This window comes from Gossypium raimondii, chromosome 2 (assembly GCF_025698545.1).
Source record: "Gossypium raimondii isolate GPD5lz chromosome 2, ASM2569854v1, whole genome shotgun sequence".
In the NCBI taxonomy this organism is placed as follows: Eukaryota; Viridiplantae; Streptophyta; class Magnoliopsida; order Malvales; family Malvaceae; genus Gossypium; species Gossypium raimondii.
Window position 1 is genome coordinate 41,103,844 of NC_068566.1, and position 17,744 is coordinate 41,121,587.

The following is a 17,744-nucleotide window of genomic DNA, read 5'->3' on the forward strand; positions in this document are numbered from 1 at the left end:
TTTTTTTTGAAAAAGTCACAACAATCGTTGTTAAAGAAATCGAAGAAATATCATGACCGTTTTACCACCTCTATAGGGTATTCTGGAAAAGGCAAAAGTACTCAACACTCTAATCTGAGATCTTAGGCTACATCTGTAAGAAGTACAGGCAGTGTTGGAAATCTCAAACCCAGATGCAAACATTGTAATAAACTGTATTTTGGTTAGTGCTCCATGAGAAGCGGAGCATATTTTAGATGTGGTTCATTTGACCACTATCTCAGAGATTGCCTGAAAAAGATTGAAAAAAATACTGTTCAAACTTTAAGGCTGAGCAACCCCGCCACAGAGGTAGACCCACTCGTAATCCTAACAATGTAAGTAGTAGTCAAGGTAAGACAAAAGATTCAACTGTCAAATCTGAAATACGAGCACCAGCCAGAACATATGCTATTTATACACGTGAATATGCTTCTGTACCCGATGTTATTACTAGTACTTTTTCTCTATTTGATATTGATATAATTGCTTTAATTGATATCGGTTTAACTCATTCGTATATCTGCACGAATTTAGTTTCTAATAAAAAAATTATCTGTCGAGTCTACTGAATTCGTGGTTAAAGTATCAAACCCTCTAGGCCTGTATGTGATGCTCGATAAAATTTGCAAGAATTGTCCATTAATGATACGGGGTATCTGTTTTTCGGCTGATTTGATGTTATTACTGTTTGATAAATTTGATGTGATTCTAGGTATGGATTGGTTAACTTAGTATGATGCCGTGGTAAATTGTAAATAAAAGTATATTGTGTTGAAATATCAAAATGGTGAAATGTTCTGTATTGAATCTGATAAAGTGAACTGGTTATCTAATGTGATATTAGCTGTGTCAGCATAGAAATATGTCAGAAAATAGTATGATGCTTATCTTGCTTATATGTTGGACACTAAAGTATCTAAGTCAAAGATTAAGTCAGTGCCAGCAGTCTGTGAGTATTCTGATGTATTTCCAAATGAGTTCCCAGATTATCACCAGTCAGAGAGGTTGAATTTTCTATAGATCTTGTTCCGGGAAAAACACCGATATCTATAGCACCATACAAAATGACCTCTACAGAATTAAAAGAGTTGAAAGCACAATTGCAAGAACTGACTGACAGGGGTTTTACTCGACCTAGTTCATCACCTTGGGGTGCACCAGTTCTGTTTGTTAAGAAGAAATATGGATATTTGAGATTATGTATTGATTATCGACAACTCAACAAAGTTACAATCAAGAATAAGTATCCAATGCCTCGTATTGATGACTTGTTTGATCAGTTAAAAGGTGTCACAGTGTTTTCAAATATTGATTTCCGATCTGGCTACTATCAGTTACTGGTGAAAGACTCAGATGTACTAAAAATAACTTTCAGAACTAGGTACGGACATTATGAATTTCTTGTAATGCCATTTGATTTGACAAATGCACTTGCAATATTTATGGATTTAATGAATAGAATTTTTAGACCATATCTGGATAGATTTGTTATTTTATTCATTGATGATATTTTGGTATATTCCTGAGATGAAAAGGAACATGCTGATCATTTGAGAATTGTTCTACAAAATTTACGTGAGCAATAGCTGTATGCTAAATTTAGCAAATGTGAATTTTGGCTTCGGGAAGTTGGTTTTCTTGGACATATACTATTTGCTGAAGGTATCAGAGTGGATCTGAATAAAATTTCAGCGATTTTTAACTGGAAACCACCGAAAAATGTGTCTGAAGTCAGAAGTTTTCTGGAATTAGTTGGTTACTATCGGAGATTTGTAAAAGAGTTTTCGATGATAGCTTCTCCGATGACACGGTTGTTGCAGAAATATGTGAAATTTGAGTGGACCGATAAATGTCAGTACAATTTTGACATATTAAAAGCTTTGTTGACTGAAGCACTAGTTCTAGTTCAGCTTGAATCGGGTAAGGAATTTGTAACTTATAGTGATGCATCATTAAATAGTTTAGGCTGTGTTTTGATGCGAAAAGGTAGAGTAATAGCCTATGCTTCTAGACAACTAAAACCATATGAAAAGAATTACCCAATACATGACTTAGAATTGGCAGCTATTGAATTTGCCCTAAAAATTTGGCGACACTATCTGTTTGGTGAAAAATGTCATATATTCACTAATCATAAAAGTTTAAAATATCTGATGTCGCAAAAAGATTTGAATCCAGGACAACGTAAGTGGCTTGAATTGTTGAAAGATTATGATCTGATTATCGATTATCATCCGGGAAAAGCAAATTTGGTTGCTAATGATCTGAGTAGAAAGTCTCTATTTGTCTTACGAGCAATGAATACCCGATTGTCATTGTCTGATGATGGTTCAATCTTAGTTAAGCTAAAAGCTAAACCGATGTTTCTGCAGCAGATCTGCAAAGCTAAAAAAAGTGATGATGAGTTGCAAGCTAAACAGGTACAGTTTGAATCGACTTCTGATTCAGAATTTCAAATAGGACTTGATGATTGCCTGTTATTCAAAGGCAGAGTATGTGCACCGAAAAATTCAGAGCTTGTACAGAAAATTTTACACGAAGCCCATAATGGTATTATGTCTATTCATCCGGGAAGTAATAAAATGTATAATGATTTAAAAAAGATATACTGGTGGCCAAGAATGAAACACGAGATTTCTGAATTTGTGTCTAAATGTTTAGTATGTCAGCAAGTTGAAGCTGAACATCAGGTACCTTCAGGGTTATTACAGCCAGTGTCGATACCAGAATGGAAATGGGATAGAGTTACTATAGATTTTGTATTGGGATTACCTCTATCTCTGAAAAAGAAAGATGCCATATGGGTTATTGTCGATCGGTTGATGAAGTCTGCATATTTATTCTGGTACGTATGAATTACTCCCTGGACAGATTAGTAGAATTATATGTTTCAGAAATTGTCAGATTATATGGAGTGTCAGTCTCCATTATTCCTGATAGAGATCTGCAGTTTACATCCCGGTTTTGGAACAAGTTGCAAGAGGCTCTAGGTACGTAATTACATTTCAGTACTGCATTCCATCCTCAAACTGATGGTCAGTTAGAACGTATGATTCAGATTCTTGACGATATGCTTCAATGCTATATTTTAGAATTTGGAGGCAATTGAGAAAAATATTTGTCATTAGTCGAATTTGCATACAATAATAGTTATCAGTCAAGCATAAAAATGGCACCGTTCGAAGCTCTATATGGTCGTAAATGTAAAAATCTGTTGTATTGGGCCAAGCTCAGCGAGAAAAAGATATACAGAGTTGATTTGATTCATGAAACCAAAGAAAAAGTAAAAGTGATCAGAGATAGTTTGAAAGCAGCTTCTAATCGTCAGGAATCCTATGCGGATCTTAAACAAAAAGAAATAGAATTCCAAATTGAAAACATGGTATTCGTGAAAGTATCGCCTTTGAAGAAAGTTCTTCAATTTGGCCATAAAGGAAAACTGAGTCCACGATTTATGGGGCCATATGAGGTTATTGAAAGAATCGGACCTATTGCGTACCAATTGGTATTACCGCTAGAGCTTGATAAAATTCACAATGTTTTCCACGTTTCTATGTTGCTACGATATCGATCAGATCCTTCACATGTTATATCTATAACAAAGGTTGAGATTCAACCTGACATGACTTACAGTGAGGAACCAATCAAAATCCTGGCATGTGAGACGAAAGAATTGAAAAATAAAAAGGTAGCTTTAGTAAAAGTCCTCTAGCAATGACACAGAATAGAAGAAGCTACCTGATAACTGGAGGAAACTATGAAAAAGCAATATCCAAGCCTCTTTACTGGTAATATTTTCGAGGATAAAATTCTTTAAGGGGGAGAGTTGTAACAGGCCGTATTCAGTGAAACCGAAACAGTGGTTTCGGGACCACAAATTCGAGTCTGTAAGAAAAATTATTTTTATATTATTGCATGGTCTGCATAATAACAGAAATGTCGTATAAAAATTTCGTAAAGAAATTTTTACCGATTACATGTTTAATTAGATAAAAAGGACGAAATTGCATAAATTGTAAAAAGTTGAGTTCTAGTAGCTATAGGTATCAAATAGTTATGAAATTCAAAATTTGAGGTCCTTATATGACAAATAGATCATTAAGAGGAGTTAGTAGATAGTTATGATGATTCATCAATGGAAAATTAAATTTCGAGATCGTAATAACTTAATCTAGCTATCTCGGGATTAATTTGTTAAGTTATTAAGGTGTTAAAGTTTTTCCATGGATGAGTATGCATGAATTATGAAGTTTTATGGTAGAAAAGTAATTTTTTGTTAGATAAACAACTTTTGTAAAGTGAATTTTGATAAATTTGTGATTTAAGGACTAAATTGTAAAGATAAAAATTTATGGAAAAATTTTGAATTTTATGAAATACATGGGCTGCTAATGTTATATATAAAATTTGTTAAACTTGGAATAAGGATTAAATTGCATGAATTTCATTTTTCGAGCCTAGGGACAAAATCAAAATTAATTAAAAGTATAGGGGTAAAATGATAATTTTGCCTAAGATGTGAATTGGATTGAATTGAATGTAAATTGTAATAAATTGATGTTAAATTCATTCTTATAGATCCGGATAGATCGAATACGGAGTTAAATCGAGGAAAAAATAAAGTAGTGGATTAGTAACTTTTGTGTGAACGAACATTGTCGAGGTAAGTTCGTGTAACTAAATTGTATATTTATATGTTTGAATTGAATGTTGTGTATGTGAATTGTGTAATTACCGTGTATGAAATTAATTACATATCTGACGATAATCGACAAATATTAAGTCCCGTTTGAATAAATGAAATTCGATGGATATAGGGTTCCCGAATTGGTTGTGGTCTTGCATGTGTTGCGGACACACCACAGCTCGAAAGAGCGTCTGTTATTAGATCTCATGAGCTTCCTGTTATATGGTTCTTGTGAGCTTCCCGTTAATAGCTCTTCAAAGCATCCCGTTTGATTGTGATCATGCATGTGTTGTGGACACACTATAGCTCTTATGAGCGTCCCAATTTATGGCTCTTTAGAGCTTTCCGATTAAAGGCTTTTTCATGAGCTTCCCGATTAATGGCTCTTTTGAGCTTCCTAATATTTGGCTCGCAAGAGCTTCCTGTTATGTAGCTCACATGAGCTTCTCGCTATATGGCTCGAAAGAGCTGACGAATTACAAATTTTTACACTTCGTGTGTACCACTCGTGTATCCATTGATATTATAAATGATTCAATGGGCAAAGTTATGACATGAGAAATTATGAAATTGAGGCGTATTGTTACGAGTATATACTTGAAATACAAAGATATGATATTGATGTGATAAATATATGTATTTGAATATTGAATATTGATGAGCTCATACATGTTTCTTGTTATACATGTAAATTACACGACTAACATGCTTGATGAGGATATGTGTTTAGGCAATTGGCCAAATTGGTTTGAGCATATTTATTTGTTTACCTTAAACGTGAATTAAATGGTAAGTTAATTTTCGTTATACGAACTTACTAAGCATTAAATGCTTACTCTGTTGTAATTCCTCTGTCTTATAGTACTCAGAGGCTTGTAAAGGTTGGAAGCTGGTAGGAGCTACATCACACTATCCCTCAGACTCTTCGGTATATATAGCAAACTAATTTTGGTTATAATGACATGTATAGGCTAAATATGACAAATTATAGCAATGTAAATGTTTGGTTGCAATTAGCCATTGGAATGACTTGTGAATGACATATTTTGATGTGTTTATATATGGTATTAATGTGTTTGATGAGTCTTTGAATTGGTTAAATGAGGGAGATTATATAGGCTCATAATTAATTGAATTGAGTTAGTATAATTGGTAAGATATGCATGTATGTGAATTGGGTCAATTAGGGAAGATTGAATACTTAGACATATGAGATGTTATAACATGTACTAAACATGGTTTTAGCTTGATTTGAATGATTGGTATTGCCTTGTGAATGTGTTAAAGTGTTGATGTAGGTGGAAGATAATTTGGGTGAGAAAAGTGGCATTGGAAATGACTTATTTTCGTCCACACCGGTAGAGACACGGGCGTGTGTCTCAGTCGTGTGTGACACAACCTAGCACATGGGCGTGTGATCTGGCCGTGTGTCCTCTACATCTTAAAAATTAAGAAATAGAATGCTCAAAATTATCCACACGTTCAAGTACGCATCACCCAGATGAAAAAAATGACACATACTTGAACAAATTACTTTTGTTGGGTCGATTTTTGAAATCCAGATTTTTAACATAAACAGTTTTCTTCTTATGCAAATCTCCTTACGAAAACAATCTGCACTAAATTTCAATGTGGAACCTCTACAGAATGTATTCATTATATAGGTAATAATACGCCCAGATATCAAACATAACTTCAAATTATTGAAGAAGATTGGATAAGGCAAGTCTAAAAAAATGCTTCTAAGTAAAATCATTTTCATGAAAAGTTTAAATAATTTTTAGAAAAGCGTGTCTTGTTAGAAGCGTTTTTCGCAACAAATATGGGATGAGATGTTGTCTGGGATTCCCGGGATTTTATGTCTAAAAATTATCTCGGGATTCTCGGCTTCTGAAATAAACAATTAGGTTTAGGGTTGAAAATAGGGGGGAAATGCCTCCTGTTTATTTTAGAACCTAGGAATCTGAGACGATTATGTTTAAAACATATTCCTCTCCCCCCATGTTGCCTATATAAAGGGGACTTTCGCTCCCCCTACTCCATCAAATCTCTCACCCACCATCTCTTAGAAAAAAATATTTACTCTATTTTAAATTGTTTTTTTTCTTTTGGTTGCATGTTAAAGTTTTCAAGTTTAAAGATTTATTTGTCTTTCTCTTTGAGAGAGACATAATGATAGTTTTAAAGTGTGTTTGAGTTCATGGTGCTGTGGTGACGCTCAAAGACCCACACATTTCATCTGCCGTGTGGGGATAAACCATTACCTTAGAAGCCTATCGCATTGCAACTCAGACTCCCAATTCATGGTGATTCTACGGTCACAAGTTGAAGTGTAAGTAGGGTTTCAAGTTGACGAAGGTTATATTGTCAAGGGTTTGAGTGTAACTTAGACCCCCAGTTGATAGTGGTTATGCAGTCACGTGTCCAAGTTTCACCCCACCAGAAGAAGATGTTTTATAAACCCCATACATAATTATAATATCATAATTATTGAGAAAAACATAGGGGTTTCTAGTATAATCAATTTATTCTTTTTCTCCATCTCCACCAAAGGCAATGATCCTGTTACTATCAACTGTGACAGAGTTAGGGGTAACAAGACTTTCAGGGGGTAGAGTTATTGTGACGATGGAGAAAAATTGAAATGAGACTCGAGATGACAACGATTGATGTGATTAATAACTATAACCGCTGCTGCCTCGACTCGCGTTTCAGGTTTTCTTCAACATCATTGTAACTCCTCCCTCTTTGTTACAGGTTATAATAATAGGGTCACTGCCTTTGGTAGAGATGGAGAAAAAGAAGTTGATTATATTAGAAACCCTTGTGTTTTCCCCTATGATTAGGATCTTAAACTTATGTATGCAATTTTTAAAACATCCTATTCTAGTGAAGTGAAACTTGAAACCGTCACCGTATAACCACTGTCAATTGGAGGCCTGAGTTATACTCTAACCCTTCACAACATAAATTTTATCAACTTGAAGCCCTAATTACACTTCAACCTGTGACTGTATAATCACTATCAACTGAGAGCCTAAGTTGCAATACGATTCGCTTAAGTAATGGTTCCATCGCCACACAAAAGATGAAATATGTGGATTTTCGATCACATCACATAACTACTCAAAGATACTTTAAAACAACCAAAATGTCTATCTGAAAAAAAAAAACCCAACCCAAATTTGCAAACACCAAACCAGAAAAAAAAATTCCTCACCAGGTGAAAAGGCGTCCAAAACCCTAACCCAAAATAAATCCTTTTTGGCATATTTGCCTAATTTTGCCAAATAATTCCACTGCCTTTTGATCTAAAATCAAAGCATTTTTGAACCATTTTTTATGTTCTTCCCTATCCAAAACCCTAACCCAAATTTAGCATCTGACCAAAATTCCATCCTTTTTACTGTCATTTTCAATTGAATCCTTAACAAATTCGCATCAAAGTCAACTATGAAAGAAACGAAATCAGTTAAATTGAATGCACAGCAACATCAGCAACACGAAAACGGTCACTTTTCCCCGTTCAAGTTCGCCAAGTTATTAGATCCGGAAGCTTCTTGGGATAAAGTAAGTCTTTATCCTTTTTTATCAGTAATTAAAGGGCATGGTGCCTTTTTATTGAGCTTATTCAGTTCTAGAAGTAATCTGATTTAATGGGTTTTCTTTTTTTTCCTGTTAAATGAAATTTAAATAGGATGATCATGACTGTAACTGAATTGGGTAAATTCAGGAAAGGAAAATTGATGATGGGTTTTGATTGATTTTTGGAGCAGGATCAATTAGGAGATGTATTGCATTGGATTCGACAAGTTGTGGCGCTTTTATGTGGATTATTATGGGGAGCAATCCCTGTGGTTGGAGGCGTTTGGATCTTCATGTAAGTTCTCATATTCATGTTGCTTGCACTTGTGAATTGCAGTGTTTCATATTCATATTGGATTTGTTTAATCTGTTGCAAATTTGGTGATTCACTAGATTTTTAGATGCCTTTTTGTGAGCTGAGTTGTATGATATGCATTTATGCTTGTTCTAAACGGAAGGATTTCTTGACTTTACACTGCTGTAATGGGATGGAACTGCGATGTCAACATGAGGTGATCGGGTTTGATAAAATTGTAGATTGGCTGACCAGTGGTCTCTGATAATTCTTAGCAATTGGATTCTAGCATTTTCTTAGCCTAGGATATAGGCATTTTGAATTTATGCACAAAAACTTTACGAAAATGTGTGTCGAGGTAGGGTTGTCCGGGTCGTATGCCACTATACCAATGGTTAATTGACATACCAGAGTGTGTTAGTACTATATAGTTCTCGGGTTTCTGGAACCATATTTAATATATAAGACATGGGGGCCATTTTGCTGCATTGATAGTACCTTTAATCAGTGGAGTTAGGCTGCACATGTCCATCTGCATACATGCCCCTGGTTCTTTTGATGTAATTTTCTAGGCTCTATCCACAATTTTGTGTGTATCATCTATTTGCTGGTCTTCAATAAGATTTTTTACTTGCATTTTTCAAGCATGAATGTTCATGTCACTATACCATTTCTTTGAAAGGATGATTACCTTTGGTGTTCTCTTATTGATTGTGAAGAATTCAGTCAATAAGCAAGTAATTGTAGTTTTTTTTTGTTTTTTTGTATTTCTTTACTCTTTCATTACTTTTCTTTGAGAAACTTTTAGTCAATCGTTTGATGTTGATATTCGTTTGCAGTTTTCTGGCCATATCCACTTCAATCATATATGGTTATTATGCTATGATACTAAAGATCGATGAAGAAGAATTTGGTGGTCATGCAGCCCTTCTCCAAGAAGGCCTTTTTGCTTCAATAACTCTCTTTCTGGTACTGAAACAACTTCTGATTATTTCTTTCAGATTCAAATGCCGATGATGTACAACTTTCCTATGTTTATAGCTAACGAAACCCTCTTCTTTTTTCATTCAGTTGGCGTGGGTTCTGGTATACAGCTTGGCCCACTTTTGATATACTTTTGTATCATCAACCTGCTGTCCTGTGTTTCAAGAACACATTTCAAGGATTCGATTCCATTAGGCAAGAGGAACCATTCATTATTCCCAGAAAACAATTAGAAACTTTCTTACTTGGGAAAATGCCAATAGGTATTGCCTTTTTACATTTCATTTTGTAAAAGATTCTGATTTTGCAGATCATAAACCTTTTTAAATGGTTTATATATGTTTGATTTCAGTGTTACCTTATTGAGCCCACAGAATGAAGCAGTTTGTGGTACTTGATGCTAATCTAAAACACTGTTTTTCATTGCTTCGAATAATCCATTTTCAGCGAACTTTCTTGTTGATACCATAGCAATGCTAAATCTGTTTGTGGTTTTGGCAGCTTGAATGTTCTTTTACATGAAAAAAAAAGGGTGGATTTCTAGTAGATGTGCCGATTTTTAGTGGAGGATGGTAGTGGGTTGGGTATCTGCAATATTCTTGTAAAATCTGAATTCCAATATGCTAAATCCGCTTTAAAATCTAAATTTGTATATTACCTGCATTACTATCCGAATCTAAATTAATTAAATTATTTACTAGATATCTGAATCTGCTGAAGTTCTTTATTTAAGTTCAAAAGGATTTTACAAATAAAAATCTAAAAAGTAGAGTGGATAATGGATTTGGATGTTCGAATTTGAAATTCAAATAATTAGATTATTTGTTGAAAATGTAGGATATTGGACTATTTATTCTCATCCTTGCTCGAAAACCAAGTCCATTCAACTTCAACAATTTGGTCGTAAAATTTCTATACTTAACATTATTTTAACTTGACCTTAAATTGTTTCAAATGCCTAATTTTTAGGGCCCCCATCCATTCCTCGTTTTGTGCAGTATCTCATGGCCATTTTGACACCATGGTTCCATGACAATGCCGACTGGGTTTTATATTTTAGTTTTATTAGATTCAAGACGCGTTTATATTAAAATGGTTACCCACAAATTCTAAGTCATCTCAACAAGTGAAACGGATTTGATTAGAGCAGAAAACAAACAGGATTCTGCCCAATTCAAAGCTAAAAAGCTACTTCAATTAAAAGTTTCTTACATGTTTAGCATGCAAGTCATCATGAAATTACGTCATTACCTATTTAGGAACTCCATGAAACATTCAAATACACATGAAAGATGTCACTCAGCTATTAATTCCCCTAAACAACATACTTGTCCAGGGGATGCACATCAACCTTACCATTTCTCTCCAAGCCACAGATACAACCTTGAAACATTTACTAACACTACAGTACTGACTGGTTGGCAGCATTGAACAAAACGTAGACAACCACACAGCAATGACATGCAAACAAATATAATACTACTCTAAAAGGAATTACCTCTGAATGAGGCCTTGTACTCTACAACAACAACACGGATTTCGAACCATACCAGCGTAGCTTTAACTGTTTCAAATATATCATTCAAAAAGAAAGTGAAAGAAAAAAGATCTAGATGGAAATTAGATACCTCTGCTCTATCAAACATGTCAATCTCATCAGCTATGACCAAAACTGGAAAACGACAAATGCTTGATCATGTCCATAAACAAAATTTTGTAGATGTTTGTCAACTCTCAGTCCAAAAATTCTGTCGAAACCATTTTTTTGAAAAAAAAAAAGTTTGCTGTTGACTAAAAAATGAAAATAAAATAGGAGTCGCCACCGATCTTTTAAAGAAATGTGATCGGATCACCTTGAAAACAATTTTAGGTCTGCGAATTTTGAGAAAACAAGTTCGGGAGTCGGTTACGCACGAGGAAGGGTTAGCACCCCCGTGACACCCAAAATTGGTACCGAATTGATTGTTTAATGTCTTAGTGTCGAAACTTTGAAAAGATTTTAAAATACGATCCTTCGAAAAGAAAATTTGAGTAAAATGAATTGGACGGTGAGATTTATTTATTTCAAAGAAATAAATCGTCACACTCAGTAAGTTAGAGTGCAATATTTTAAATCCTCGAAATTAAATTTATCTTTTGACTTTTAAAATCTATGCATTTGAGAAGGATATCCGACTATTTGGGTCAAATGAGAAAATCAAAACCCAGTAAGTTAGGGCTCGATTTCACAAAATTACTAAATATCGAATATTGCATTTATTTTCATTTATTAGAAAAATCCTCGTCTCAAGAGAACAATATGTCATATCCAATGCGTTAGGACACCACATATCGAATTCTCGAGAATGAGCTTTTTATTTATGTTTTAATTAAAAGGGATATTCGGTTTATTAAATCTCGAGAAAGATTGGAATCCTGTAAGTTAGGACACAATCTTTTCGAGGATATTCCAAATTCCGAGTGTTGCGTTATTTTGAAAGACTTGTATAAAATAATTTTGATATTTAAATCTTTTGAATGAATAAAAAAAAAACAATTGTATAATAATGTACAATGTGCAATGATAAATCGTAAACTAAAGCATATACTAATGAATAATCAATAAATACAAACAAACAAACATAACAACAAGAATCTCTATTGTACATCATGCTAATATCACTATCAACATTCAAAAACTAATAAAAACGAGCCAATTAATGCAAATACGAATCAAATGTACAAGTTTTGAAATAGCTAAAACAACTCGACATGAAAGAAATGGAAATTGTAAATCAATAAAGTATATGTACAAAAATTTAAAACAAATAATATACTAGAAATTGAAATAACCAAAATAAATAACATTATATATATGATATAGTAGGTGTAAAATGTTGAGATAAGTAGAAATAAAAATAAAGAATTTGAAAGAAATAATATATATATATATAGAAAATAAGAAAAATATAAAACTTGTAGTCCATAGAATATTATATAGGTATGTATGTATAATGAAATAATTTAATATAAACATTGAATATGTATAAAAATAACGTTGTATAAGAATATTATTACGTGATATTTACATGCGAATATATAAAAAATGGATTTTAAAAGAATATTATAAAATAAAAGTTGCTAAAGATATATACTATATTGGACTGATATGAAGAAAATGAAACAATATTCATTGTAAAGCTAAACGAAGATATGAGATATAAAAAAAAGTTTGAAATAATGATAAATAATAAGGTAATAATTATATATAGAAAAAGTAAGTAGAAATATAATCAAATATAATAATATTAATAATACAAAGCGGTAATAGTAATAATAATAACAATAGTAATAATAATAATAACAATACACTACACCAGAACAGGTTTTTAGCGGCGTTTTTTTAGGCCTTTAGCGGCGCTTTTTAACGCCACTAAAGGCATTTGCGGCGCTTGAGGAAGCGCCACAAAAAACGCCGCTAACTTTTTGCGGTGCTTACAGAAAAAAACGCCGCTAAAGGTCATGTTCTTTAGCGGCGCTTTGGAAAAAAACGCCGCTAATGATCATGTTCTTTAGCGGCGCTTAGGAAAAAAACGCCGCTAATGATCATGTTCTTTAGCGGCGCTTGGGAAAAAACGCTGCTAAAGAATATGATCTTTAGCGGCGTTTAGGAAAAAATGCCGCTAAAAGTAATGTTCTATAGCGGCGCTTGGTAAAAAACGCCGCTAAAAGTAATGTTCTTTAGCGGCGCTTCATCTACAAACGCCGCTAAAAGTAGTGTTCTTTCGCGGCGCTTATTTCACAAACGCCACTATATGATGTGACTTTTAGCGGCGCTTTTTTAAAAAACGCCACTAATTTTGGAATTTTTTTAAAATAAAATTTTCTGTTTTTTTCAGCCCTCCTGCAACAACAAATCAAAAGCAACAAGATCTAAACTAACCAAAAACAATAAATTTATATAATATTTCAAATTAAATGACTAAAATAATATTAATATCAATAAATAAAAGTGAATTCATACTTTTCTTTACAAAAACGTTAAAAGTTAAAATGATAAAAATATTTATGCAATATACACTATGACGGCGGAAGTTATGATCACAAAACATCTTCATCATAATCAAGTCATTGTTGAAGTTCGTCAGTACTTTTGCTCTCTCTGCTTCTCTCGATGTCGCATCTGCTTGAAGTCGTAGCTGTAGTTGTTCATATTTCTTTTGAACATCTGCTTCTCTCGCTGCTGCCTCTGTTTTAAGTTGTTGCTGAAGTTCTTCATATTTCCTTTGAACCTCAAATGTGGTCGCTTGCATCTGAGCCATCTGGTCTTTTAACCTCTGAACTTCAGCTTGAGATTGACTCTCCGAAGCCATGTATTGGTGCGAGCTGGATCCAAAATATTGGGTTGGGCTGATAAAATATCCTTGAAATCGAACCCGACCATACCTTTCAAGACCCAAAACTTCAGTAATAATCCGGTTATCAATGTCTTCAAGATGAACTGAACTATCACTAGAAGCAATCACTTCGTACTCCGTCTTTTTATCCTTTAGTTTTTCCTAATAAATAAATCACATAGTTAGGAACTCAATATATATTAAAAAAAACAAATGCAATATAACAATAGTCGTATTACACGCAATAAATTAAACCATTAGAAAATAAACACTATAAATAACTAAAACAAGTCAAATCGTATTAAGTAAACGTACCATAATTTCACCAGCTTCAGGAGTCATAGCAGATCCATCTTTCTTCTTATGTGTAATTTCAAAAAGTTGAAGGCGTCTAACTTTTTGACCGGACGATCGTTCCTACAATTTAGTAGTAAAAATATTATTTAAAAGAAAGTTATACATATTTGAGAATATTAAAAAATTAAAAATACCTTCGCCTCAGCTACACATGCAACACTTCTCGACCCGGCTGTGTGAGTGAATTTTTGTTGCTGCCGGCTGCTTTTTCCAACTCGTTCACGATCCTATGTTATAAAATTTTTAGTACGTAAATAGTAAATACTATAAACCAAAATAATTACAATAGTTTGGAAGTACGTCGTACCTCGCCTTTCTTCGAATGCCAAAATCTAACCGCATCTTCCCATTGGTACCTCAACATTCCCGGCGGGACATTTTGCAATTTCTCATCGAGGGTTGTTTTTGTCTTATAATAATTTTTCTTCAAAGTACTTTTATTGTCTCTCCATCTTTTTCCCAATGCCTTCTTTACATAAGCATCCGAGACCTCTAAAGCAAACCTCACCTACAAAAAACACAAGTTAATAAAGTAAATATAAATGAAACTATTTCCCAAGCATTACAGATGACATTAACATTTTGTTACCTTAATATTATCGAGGGCTTGATTTTTGTTGCTATCGGGCATTTGACGCCATGACTCGTAGTTGATAGGTAACATATTCTCATTTCGTGCTAAAATGCCCATGTATCCTGCTAAAAGTCGAGCTTCTGATCCAACAGGCTGACCAAAACTGTTTCTGCATACCTTGACACGCTCGACTGGATCTAACTCGTATAACTCTCTAAGTAGCGTACGTCCTCGACCTCTGCGCGTCCCACCATTTTCAGCTACAAATGGTATATTATAATATAAGAATTTGAAAAATAAATCAATTATAAGTCAACACGCATGTAAATTAGATGTAAAATTACTTTTAACTTCCGTAGGATCCTCAGGTGTAATCGGAACATTCGAAGATCCAATTGCTATCTGTTGTTCAGTACTATTTGTTTCTGTCGAGTTTGGATCATTTTGAACAATGCTTTCCCTTAGAATTTTTCTTCTAGGCATTTTATCTGCAATACACATAAAATGTAAGTAAACCTAATAACTAATTACAACAATAACAACACATATAAAATAGTTGAAATATATAATAAGACCAAGATTTAAATTATGATATTACATATAATTAAACAATCGTAAAATCTTACTACATCATTATTTGTAAATATCTTCATCCGTATCCTGACGAACCCATTGAAATTGTGCACTAGTACTAGGGATATTATCGTTTAAGTTTTGTTCCGGAAAGGGCAAAGTTTCTGATCTGTCGTCGATGTTATCTCTACTTCCACTACCCATGTCAAACAAGTCTCTAGGGATGTTACGGAGTACAACGTACCAACCCTCATCGCTTGGATCTTTTGAGTAAAAACTTGTTTGACTTGAGATGAGAATACATACGGCTCATCTATCGCTTGTTGTCTGTGTGAATCAATCGGTCAAAGTTCACTATTGTAAAACCAAATTGATCTTGCTTAATTCCACGAGCTGTATTAACATCGGCCCAATCACCTCGAAATAAGACAACTTTCCATTTGTCGTAGTAATCCAACTCAATTATGTCAGTAAGATGTCCGAAATATTCTACATTTCCCTCGACAGGATTATTGTCCCTGGCACTAGCATAACTTGTAATTGCAGAATTAACAACTATTCCACAATTTTGCGTTCTCCTCAACCTCTCGCTATATTTTGTATGAAATCTAAATCCGTTGATGAGGAATGCACTATATCTTTTAACCGCTCAATTTGGACCTTGGGAGAGCCATTTAACTTCGTCGTCTACGTTCTTCCCACTCCAAACCTATTGAATGGAAAGTAAACTGAGTAATTAAAAATGTTATGAAAAAACATTATTATTTGTAAGCGGAAGCTCCAACTGCATACCGTTTGGCTTAACCATTCATAAAAAGATTCTGTAAACAACTTATTGATATCTCGATGTTGTGTTCTCCGGGAGCGCGAACGAGATCTCAATATTTGTTTGTACTTACTGTGTTATAAAAATGTAAGTTTGTTAGAAGATAAACAATTATTAGTTTGATAAATATTTATCAAATTTGTAGAACTTACTTCCGTAAAGGTTCCAATGATTCTTGGTGAAACAGAACATATCGATGTGCTTGTACCCACGATAAATGATCTAATTCTACAATTTCAACTTTGCCGATTGGTTCTCCAAAATTTTGGAACAAATAAGTATCGGCTAAGTTATGGTCCGCGAGTCCAGCATTCCTATTTGGTCTGTTCAACCTTGTTTCCACATCTTCTAAATATCTTGAGCAGAAGGTCATACATTCCTCTGTCAAGTAGCCTTCAGCAATCGATCCTTCTGGATATCGCTTGTTGCGGCAGTAAAAATTTAATTTGGATAGGAACCTAAACACAATATACAACATTATCAAAAGTTGTAACTAAAGGCATAGAGGTGAATGAAGGAAAATTTTAAAAATTTTAATTAACACCTTTCTATGGGACACATCCATCGATAGAAAACGGGTCCGCCAAGAATTGCTTCGTGCGGGAGATGGATTATCAAGTAAACCATAATGGTAAAGAAGGAAGGTGAGAAGATTTTTTTCCATGTTGCATAAAGTCAAAACGGCTCGATCCTGTACCTTCTGAAGTTCTTGAACATCCAAAACTTTGCCACAAATGGCTTTCATTATATTGGATAGTTCAATTATACAAGACGTCACCTTCTTGGACATACAACATCGTAGAGCAACTGGCAGTAAATCTTGCATTAAGATGTGATAGTCAAGCACCATGCAAAACAGTTCTTTCTCCGTCTTGGACATTGAGAAAATAGAAGGCGGCAACCGATATTTCCCATTCGAAAGTGGATTGGGATGAAGATCAGGCCGAATTCCCATTTGGACTAAATCAAGTCGACTCTGAAGATTGTCTTTAGATTTTTCGTCGACATTCAAAATTGTACCCACAATGTTTTCGCAAACATTTTTCTCAATGTGCATAACATCAAGATTGTGTCGTAAAAGGTGATGCTCCCAATAAGGCAACTGAAAAAGAATACTTCTTTTTTTCCACAAGTCTGTCTCATTAGGATCGTCCTCTTCGTCGAAGTCATCATCAGCTTCATCATTTGATCTTCTGTTTCTTTGCGTGTTTGGCGGTTGGTTCATCTTCCCATAAATGAAATTCATATCTTCCAACATGAACAAGATTTCAGAGCCACTGGTCTGCGAAGGAGCTTCTCTGAACTCTTCAGTGCCGTCAAATACAAAACTCTGAAATCTAAATCTATGATTTTCCGGTAACCACCGACGATGCCCCATGTAAGAGAACTTCTTCCCATTGTACAACCATTGCGAACATGTTTGTACAAAGACAACAAGGACACGATAACGACCCTTGGTACTCCAA

The 17,744-nt window shown here is 34.2% G+C and overlaps 1 protein-coding gene across 1 annotated transcript; it reads left to right on the top strand.

Annotated features, from left to right (window-relative positions):
- The first annotated feature begins 7,864 nt into the window (after window positions 1-7,864).
- LOC105788814 (uncharacterized) lies at window positions 7,865-10,046 on the top strand. The gene is made up of 4 exons (XM_012615862.2): window positions 7,865-8,278; window positions 8,485-8,588; window positions 9,428-9,557; window positions 9,660-10,046. Exons 1-4 carry the CDS (start codon window positions 8,162-8,164, stop codon window positions 9,696-9,698), a joined length of 390 nt encoding a protein of 129 aa, XP_012471316.1. The 5' UTR covers window positions 7,865-8,161; the 3' UTR covers window positions 9,699-10,046.
- The last annotated feature ends 7,698 nt before the right edge of the window (window positions 10,047-17,744 follow it).